This window comes from Mobula hypostoma, chromosome 14, assembly GCF_963921235.1.
Source record: "Mobula hypostoma chromosome 14, sMobHyp1.1, whole genome shotgun sequence".
Lineage (NCBI taxonomy): Eukaryota > Metazoa > Chordata > Chondrichthyes > Myliobatiformes > Myliobatidae > Mobula > Mobula hypostoma.
Genome location: NC_086110.1, coordinates 61,336,728 through 61,347,044, shown reverse-complemented (window position 1 = coordinate 61,347,044; position 10,317 = coordinate 61,336,728). Strand labels below are relative to the sequence as shown.

The 10,317-nt window shown below is 42.9% G+C and overlaps 1 protein-coding gene across 1 annotated transcript in view; it reads left to right on the top strand.

Annotated features, from left to right (window-relative positions):
- Positions 1–10,317, top strand: part of LOC134356544 (chromodomain Y-like protein 2) — a 208,143-nt gene that overhangs the window by 172,272 nt on the left and 25,554 nt on the right. The window contains exons 5-6 of the mRNA XM_063067507.1: positions 5,602–5,812; positions 7,173–7,316. Coding sequence (XP_062923577.1) covers positions 5,602–5,812; positions 7,173–7,316 — 355 coding nt within the window. The remainder of the gene's footprint in view (positions 1–5,601; positions 5,813–7,172; positions 7,317–10,317) is intronic.

Sequence of the window (10,317 nt, the reverse complement as noted above, 5' to 3'; positions counted from 1 at the left end):
TTAAGAAAGCTTCAGCTTTGCATCCTTGCTTTAACATTCCAGTCCTCTCAGAATGAATGCTAACATTACATTTGCCTTCCTCACCACCGACTCAACCTGCAAGTGGGCCTTCAGGGAATCCTGCACGAGGATTCCCCAAGTTCCTTTGTATGTCCGATTTCTGAATTTGCTCCCCATTTAGAAAACAGTCTGCACTTGGTGCTTGTACTTAACCCACAAAGAGCATGAGTCACATCAAGCTGCGCAGAGTTGTGATAAAGCCATCCCCCCACCCCCAGGCTCAGAATGGTCACTTGCTTAAATTCAAGATAAGAACTTAGATGGGTGCTGGTCAGATCTACGGTGTCTTTTACTTTTGGTTTTGTGAACCATTTTACATTCCTGTTTATTTTTCAGTCAGAGATGAATCAGTAGAAGTTTTTTTATTTTCTTATAGCGACTTTGTAACATCTCGGAATACATGTTCTAGTCAAATATGTCTTTGCCTTCTTGCCATTCTTTAATCCTCCTTAGCTGTACTTCTGTTCAGCTCTATCATCGTAGTAACGGGGAATCAGCTGGTCTTACAGGAACGGCATACCTAGTATGTATTTCTTGCCCATTATAGTTAATGAGTCATGCTTTCTGCGTAGCCCTTCAAAGGAAGGGATTGCGAAAAGTCAAAATTCACTTTGAAGAAGTAAATATCTGAGTCTGGATCTACCACAACATCTGAGCCAAATCACTCGGCATGTTTAGTTACGGGCAGTAGGTTTTTTCAGTCTTAAAGGGCCATACATCAAGTCATAGAGTAATACAGAGCAGGAAGAGGGCCTTTGGCCCAGCTCACTCATACTGACCAACGTGATCCCATTTGCCATGTTCAGAGTTCAGTGTAAATATATTATTGGTGTACGTTTACATCAATATATCATATAGTATCTTGACATTCATTTTATTGCAGGTATTTACATTCATTTCTAGAGGAATAGAGTATAGGAGCAGGGATGTGACGTTGAGGCTCTATACGGTGCTGGGGAGACCTCACGGAGTACTGTGGGCAGATTTGGTCTCCTTATTTAAGAAAGGATGTGCTGACGTTGGAGAGGGTACGGAGAAGATTCACTAGAATGATTCCGGGAATGAGAGGGTTAACATATGAGAAACATTTGCCCGCTCTTGGACTGTATTCCTTGGAGTTTAGAAGAATGAGGGGAGACCTCACAGAAACATTTCGAATGTTGAAAGGCATGGACAGAGTGGATGTGGCAAAGTTGTTTCCCATGATGGGGGAGTCTAGTACGAGAGGGCATGACTTAAGGATTGAAGGGTGCCCATTCAGAACAGAGATGCGGAGAAATTTTTTTTGTCAGAGGGTGGTGAATCTATGGAATTTGTTGCCACGGGCGGCAGTGGAGGCCAAGTCATTGGGTGTATTTAAGGCAGAGATTAATAAGTATCTGAGTGGCCAGGGCATCAAGGGTTATGGTGAGAAGGCGAGGGAGTGGGACTAAATGGGAGAGTGGATCAGCTCATGATAAAACGGCGGAGCAGACTCGATGGGCCGAATGGCCGACTTCTGCTCCTTTGTCTAATGGTCTTATGGAAAATACACTAAAATTTTACAAAATTATGATGCATAAACAGAAAAAGAGTGACAATAAAGAATGTCGAAAAGAAGACAAATTATGTAAGCAAAAATAATACTGAGAACGTGTTGTAAAGAGTCCTTGAAGGTGAGTCGTGGGTAGTCGTATCAGTTCAGAGTAGTGGCGAGTGAAGTTATTCATGCTGATTCAGGAGCTTTATGGTTGTAGGGTAATAACTGTTCCTGAACTTGGCAGTGTGGTACTTTTACAAGTTGTGATGGCTGCATACATGGACTAACAGTGGGTGGCTGACAACTCCAGTCCAATATAATCTTCAGGAGCCACCCTTGACACGCTCAAATCAAGGCATCAAACTCCTTCTGAATTCCAGTGTTCCGGGCAGAGCTGTATGTTTGGAGTTTGGGGTCCCATCATCGACTAGTCCTGGCATTGATCATAGCCCTAAGGTTAATCGGAAGTCTGGACGTTGAAGCCTGATGGTTGAATCTGAAGTCCACTGGGGGAGGTCGGGGCCCCATTGTCTGCTGAAGGCCCGGAGGCCTGGCCTGGGGTTGGAGGACTCTGCGCGGATCGGGTAGGCGGCTGGGAGCCAGGGAGGAAAGAAGCTTGTTTTGTTGCTTGATGTGTTGTGTTTTACTCTGTGTCAATTCCCGAGCATTGTGGGCACACTAGACTGGCACCGAAACGTGTGGTGCCACTTGCGGGCTGCCCCCCCAGCACATCGTTAGCTTGTGCTGGCTTTTGAGGCAAATGACGCAGTTCACTCTATATTTCAATGTACTGTACATGTGATAAATAAATGAATCTGAATCATTAACTCACTCCTGATGGGTGGAGTGCAGCACCCACTATGTTGACTTCAGTGGGACGAGGAAGTGCCAAAGTCTGCTGATGCTGTTCAGAGCACCTAGCACTTCCAAATTCCTGGAAGATGCTCTTCACAGGGTTCACTCTGGGGATCATTTGAGCTGGAACTACCTGGTCGCAGATTTCAAGGATCATCTTTATTCACCACGTACATTTACATGTATTAGGAAATTGCTGTAGAGTGTGATACTACAGACAACAAACAAAGGACATGCAACGATTATACAGATTAAAGAATTATATGAAATAAAGTTAGAAGTACAGGTAGGGAATAAAATGTGTAGAAATACGTATGTGCAGCATGTTTTGACTGCTGCACTTATTATAGAAAGTGGTTGGAAGTGTTTATAGTGAACTGCAGTGACTGGAGTAATAGATAGAAGGGGGTGAGGTGATAATTAGAATTGTCGATCAGATTAACTGCCTGGGGGAAGAAATGCTTAAGATGGCATTAAACTTTTTTCTTTAATAGCTTTCTAGAAGGAAGCTTTTGGAAGAGGCAGTTTGCAGGGCGGGTAGTGTGTGCAATGATTTTCCCAGCCCACTTCTTTGTACTGGACGCAAACAAGTTCTACGGTGATGACAAACTGTAGCCAATGGCCTTTGCTGCTGACTTGACCGTTCACTGTAGTTTTCATATGTTGTGAGAGGATGCTGCACCGAACCAGATACTACTGGCTGTAGTGAGGATGCTCTCGGTGACGACCGTGTAGAATTGCACCAGTATGTACCAGTCTGTTTGCAAAGTTTAAACCACGTACACTTGCGAGAATCCGACAACATGAACCGGCACCACGTTGTTAAATGATGCTTACATCATTGTCTTTGGGTAGACCTCCTCCAGATCGTGCTCCAGTTCTTCCAAGCTTTAGAGATTGAGAGTTCATCTTTATCGTATAAGAGGTCCATTCAACAATCTGTTACAAGAATGGGATAGTAAGTGCCCTTGAGCTTCTCGGCACCTGCTGTTGAACCTTTAGATCTTCTGCCCATGGGAGGAGGGTGAAGAGAGACTGTCTGGAGTGAAAGGGGTCTTTGATTCTGTTCAAAGTTCAAAGCAAATTTATTATCAAAGTGCATACTGCATATGTCACCCATGCAACCCTGATTCGTTGTCTTGCAAACATATTCAATAAGTCCACAGAATAATATCCGTTACAGCATCAGTGAAAGACCACACTAACTTGGGCATTCAGTGTGCAACAGACAACGAACTGTGCAAGCACATGAAGGAAGAAATGATAATAATAAATAAATAAGCGATAAATATCAAGCACTCGAAAGTGAGTCTGGAGGTTGTGAGAACATTTCAATGATGGGGCAAGTGAAGTTGGCTGCTTTGCTGAGAGTGGGAAGTGTAGACAGTCGGAGGAAGGAAGGGTGGATTATGGGACTGCATTCGCTGCCCTGTAAATTCTTGTGATCTTGGGCACTACACTACATACCAAACTGAAATGCTTCAGAATTGGATGCTGCTTTGATGCCCCAGTTAAAAGCTACTGCCTGGTGTGAAGGGCTGTAACTATAAGGAGAGATTGGACAGGTTTTATTTATTCTCACTGGAACATAGGAGGCTAAGGCGTGACCTCAGAGCTTTGGAAGTATCAACAATTCTTTGCCCTGGTCACTGCCCATATTTGCGTTTACATGAATTTAAACCAGACAGAGGTCTGCAGCAACATGACCAAATATAATGCACTCAACTAATAATCCTGAGCTGAAGTATGAAAACTGGACCACACACAAAATGCTGGAGGAACTCAGCAGGTCAGGCAACATCTATAGAAATGAATAAGCCTTCATCAGGACTGGAAAGGATCAGGGAAAATGCCAGAATAAAAACATAAGAAATAGGAGCAGGAGTAGGCCATGTGGCCTGTCGAGCCTGCCCCGCCATGCAATAAGATCGTGGCTGATCTGACCATGGACTCATCTCCACCTACCTTCCTTTTCCCTATAGCCTTAATTCCCCTACTATGCAAAAATCTATCCAATCTTGTCTGAGGTAGACTCTACTGCTTCATAAGAAGGTGGGGGGATGGGAAGGAGAATAAGCTCAAAGATTTTAGGTGAAGCCAGGAGGGTTCACCTTCTTTTCTGGCACCTTTCCCCTTCCTTTCCAGTCCTTATGAAGGGTCTCGGTACAAAACATTGACTGTTCATGCATCTCCATGGATGCTGCCTGATGTGCTGAGTTTCTCCTGCATTTTGTGTGTGTGGTTCTAGATTTCCAACATCTGCAGAATCTCTTATGTTTATGAATCTGCACTGTAAAGCATTATTTATGTACTTTTTGAGTTACAGTGCAGAATAGACCCTCCCCCCCCCCATTGAGCCGTGTAACCCAGCAACCCTAGCCTGATCACAGGACAATTTACAATGACCAATTAACCTATCAACCGGTACGTCTTTGGACTGTGAGAGGAAACCAGAGCAGCTGACGAAAACCCACACAGTCATGGGGAGAACGTACAAACTCCTTACAGACAGCGGCGGGAAAGGTGTAATGTGGCTCTCACCACTGGAAAACAGGATTCCTTACTCAATATTACTTCCAATCATCTTCTAATTGGATAAAAATCATTGAAGCATTTTTTCTTCATCCCTAATGCTAAGCAGGCAACTTGGTATTACATGTCCAGTATGCTGTGCACCCATTATTGAGGCCAATGTGATGTAACTCATCGTAATGTCACAGTATTAGAATCAAGTTCATTATCACTAACTTAACTGAAGTGAAATTTGTTGTTTTGCTGCAGCAATGCAAGACATAAAATCACTATAAATAGATAGATAATACAGGGTGGGGAGAAGAATAAATGAGGTAGTGTTCATGGGTGCAAAGACTGTTCAGAAATCTAATGGTTGAACTCCTAAAATATTGAGGGTGTGTCGTCAGGCTCCTGTACCTCCTCCCTGGTAATAGAAATGAGAACAGGTCGTATCCTTTTTGGTAAGAGTCCTTAATGATGGTAGTTGGTAGTCAAATGTCTGTATGACCACAAGTTAATCAACCAGGAGCCATTCCCCAGTTTATCAAAGATAGTCTACAATGTGGAGTAGACTCGATTGGCCAAATGGCCTCACTGTGCTGCTGTACCTTATGGTCTTATGTTGTATTTGCTGTTTTTTCCCTCTCTTCCAGAGACTTTGTGAATGCCTTCATTCAGTTCAAGAAGCCCATTGTGGTGGCAGTCAATGGACCAGCTCTGGGACTGGGAGCTTCTATCCTCCCCCTCTGTGATATTGTGTGGGCCAGTGAAAAGGCCTGGTTTCAGACTCCATACGCAACCATACGATTAACACCAGCTGGGTGCTCTTCATATACCTTTCCGCAGATAATGGGAGTCGCTCTAGTGAGTACCTCTTGTCAAATAATATGAAGATCCTTCTGTCAGTAAACACTCTTCTTTAGATTAAAGTTGCCTTTGTATACAGATGCTCATTTGATCAGTGAGTGTTCTGCAGAACTCATTTGTTTTACTTTATCTATTTAATATGACTACACTTAACTCTGACATTTTCATAAATCAGTCGCTGTCGAATGACAGAGCAGACGCAATTCTTGGCCTTTGGGTCTACTTCCAGAGCATAACAGACAAACTTTGCCCATGGATGTTGCTCAATAGTTCGGTGAAGAACATTTTAGATAAGATGATGGGTACAATTAAATTCCCTGACTTGATCGCATCATCATCCCTGTCATAAACCTCAAAGCAGGTGGTCATGGTAGAACTGACAGTTCCTTGGGAAGACCGGATTGAGGAGGCACTGTAAATGGCCACAGTCCTTTTCCTCCAAGTCGAAAGCATGAAAAGGACATAGATTTAAGGCAAGAAGGGAGGAAAAGATTTAAAAGGGACCCAAGAGAAGCTTGTTCACCCTCAGGGTGCTGGGTATTTAGAATGATCTCCCAGAGGAAGCTGCGGTGGTGTGCACAATTACAGGGTTTAAAAGTTATTTGAACAGGTACATGTATCGGAAAGGTATAGAACGGGGTTCCAAGAACCACTCGGATAATGGTAAGACTCCGTGGCATAAAAAAAAGGGTTGGGAAGCCCTGGTTTAGACAGATATGGGCCCAACACAGGCAAATGGTTCCAACTCAGATAGACATCTTGGTCATCATGGATGAGATGGGCTGAAGGGCCTGTTTCTGTGCTGTGTAACTCTATGACTAGCAACTAGAAACATTACAAGGACCGTTTGGACCAGGTTTGAAGCTGTTAAACTTTTGAAGTGTGTAAGCGGGGCTTGATTGAAACATAGAAATGTACAGCACATTACAGGCCCTTCGGCCCACATTGTTGTGCCAACCCATGAAACTGCCTAGAATTTCCCTACCGCATAGCCCTCTATTTTGCTAAGCTCCATATACCTATCTAAGAGTCTCTTAAAAGACTCTAATGTATCCACCTCTACCACCGTTGCTGGCAGTGCATTCCATGCACCCACCACTTTCTGTGTGAAGAACTTAACTCTGACATCCCCCTTATGCCTACTTCCAAGATTGAAACATACAAGATCCTGAGGTGCCATGACAGGATCAATACGGAATAGGTGCTTCCTTTTCTGGGACAATCCAGAACTGAAAGTTCATTACTACTTAATTTGATTAATTTAATTCCCTATTTATGACAAACCTTTACTGCTCCCTTATCTCAATATCTTTTCTGCCAGAAATAAAAATTACAAAACTATGTTTTCTTCTTTCAGGCAAACGAAATGCTGTTTTGTGGTAGAAAATTAACGGCACAGGAAGCCTGCAGTAGGGGACTGGTGTCTCAAGTCTTCTGGCCGACCACATTCAGCCAAGAAGTTATGTTACGGGTGAAAGAGATGGCATCCTGCAGTGCAGTGGCAAGTTTATCCATCACTTACAAATAACATTGCGGCTTAACTTTACATTTCAGCGGTCCTGATGTTCATGAGAGGAGTGAATCAGACTATGTTTTAAATGGTAGTGAGTTAGTAATTTGTAACGGTTTCTCCTGAGAATCCTGCTTTCATGCCCTTCCATTTTATTAATTCAGAATCAGGTTTTATATCACTGACATATGTCATGAAATGCGTTGCTTTGTGGCAGCAGTACAGTGCAATGCATAAAAGGTTACTATAAGTTACAATAAGAGCTATTTTTTTAAAAAGTAATTGAGCAAATAGAGCAAGGTAATGAGATAGTGTTCAAGCGTTCATGGACAATTCAGAAATCTGATGTTGAGCTGTTCCTGAAGTGTTGAGTATGTATCTTCAGGTTTCTCTACCTGCTCCCTGATGGTAGTAATGAGAAGAGGGCATGTCATGGATAGGGAGGGTCCTTAGTGATGATGGGTGCTGCTATCTTGAGGCATCGTCTTTGAAGGCGTCCTTGATCATCGATGATAGGGAGGCTGGTGCCCATTATGGAGCTGGCTGGTTTTACAACCCCATGCAGCTTTTTAGGATTCTTTGTATTGGCATCTTCATACCAGACAGTGATGCAACGAGTAGAATACTCTCCACTTTGTATTTGTAGAAACTTGTTAGAGTCTTTGGTGACGTACCAAGTCTCCTCAAGACTCGAATGAAATATAGCCCACTGGCACGCCTTCTTCATAATTGCATTAATATGGGTATGTTGAGGAGAGATCTTCAGAGATGTTGAAAGATGTTCAGAGACCAAGTGTGGCCTTGATATGATTAGATAAGATTTGTTAAGGAGAACAAAATTGGTTGTTGACCTATCAGCTACAGGTAAGGAATAGGTAGGTAACTTACTGACCCTTTAACACTGCTCTGGAAGGTAACGACTATCGTTAACAAAAACAGAAAATGCTGGAAGCACTCGAACAGGTCAGGCTGCATCTGTGGAAAGTGAAACCGTCAATATTTCAGGTCAACAACAGTTTATGTTTCCACAGATGATACCTGAGCTGGGTTTTCCATGTATTTTCTGTTTTGTTTCTGATGTCTATAATCTGCAGGGAATTTTTTTTATTTTTAATGACGTGCTCTTGATGTGGCAAAGCAGATTTGAAGCTGAAGTTCTGAGCAACGACAAGAAGTGATATCCTGGCCTAGTTCCGTGTTTGCTGCTTTCAGGACGTCTAAGTCATTGACAGACGATTAACAAGGCATCCAGAAGTAGAATTCCTGAAGGACGTAACAGAAACAGAATCGGGTTTATTGTCACTGCCATGAAATTTTTGTTCTTTGGCAGCAGTAGGGTGCAAAGACATAAAATTAATATAAACTACAAAATAAATAGTGCAAGACAAGCAATAATGAGGTAATATTTATAGATCCGTTCAGAAATCAACCACAGTTGGGAAGAAGCTGTCTCTGATTCCTTGAGTTTAACATTCATAGTAAATTTATTATCATAGGACATAGAAGAAGAATTAGGCCGTTCAGCCCATCGGGTCTGCTTCGCCATTCCACCTGACTATCCCAGATCCCACTCAACCCTATACACCTGCCTTCTCACCATATCCTTTGCTGCCTTGACTGATCAGGAAACGATCTACTTCCACCTTAAATATATGCACAGACTTGGCCTCCACTGCAGTCTGTGGCAGAGTATTCCACAGATTTACTACTCTCTGGTCTAAAGGGTCGCCCCTAAATATTGACACTGTGCCCTCTAGTTCTGCATACCCCCACTATAGGAATTATCTTCTCACATCCACCCTAACTTGTCCTTTCAACATTCAGTAGATTTCAATGAGACCACACCCCCCCCCGCATTTTTCTAAATTCCAGTGAGTACAGGCCTAAGGATGCCAAACGCTCTTCATATGTTAACCCCTTCATTCTTGGAAACATCCTCGTGAACCTTCTCTGGACCCTCTCCAGTGACAACATCTCCATTCTGAGATATGGGGCCCAAAACTGTTGACAATACTCCAAGAGCGGCCTGATTAGTGTCTTATACAGGTTTAGCATTATCTCCTTACTTTTATGTTCTATTCCCCTTGAAATAAATGCCAACATTGCATATGCCTTCTTTACCACAGACTCAACCAGTAAATTAACCTCCTGGGAGTCTTGTACGAGGACTCCCAAGTCCCTCTGCACCTCTGATGTTTGAACCTTCTCCCCATTTAGATAATAGTCCACACCATTGTTCCTTTTACCAGAATGCATTATCGTACATTTCCCAACGCTGTATTCCATCTGCCACTTTTTTGCCCATTCTTCCAGTTTGTCTAAGTCCTGCTGCAATCGTATTCCTTCCTCAGCACTACCTACCCCTCCGCCTATCTTCATATCAACTGCAAACTTTGCCACAAAGCCATCAATTCTGTTATCTAAGTCATTGACAAACAAAGTGAAAAACTGTGACTCTGAGGAACACCACGTCACTGGCATCCAACCAGAAAAGGACCCTTTTATTCCCACTCACTGCCTCCTGCCTGTCAGCCATTCCGCTATCTATGTAGATATCTTTCCTGTAACGCCATAGAATTTTATCTTGTTAAGCAGCCTCATGTCTGGCACCTTATCAAACGCCTTCTGAAAACGCAAGTAAATGACATCCACTGCCTCTCCTTTGTCCACCCTACATGTTACTTCCTCAAAGAACTCTAACAGATTTGTCAGGCAAGATTTCCCTTTACAGTAACCATGCTGACTTTGACTTATTTTATCATTAGTCTCCGAGTACATCAAAACCTAATCCTTCATAGTAGATTCCAAAACTTTCCAATCACTGAGATTAGGCTAACTGGCCTACAATTTCCTTTCTTTTGCCTTCCTCCCTTCTTAAGGAGTGGAGTGACATTTGCAATCGTCCAGTTCTCCAGGACCATGCCAGAATCAAGTGATTCTTGAAAGATCATGACCAATACATCCATTATCTCCTCAACGATCTTTCTCGGGA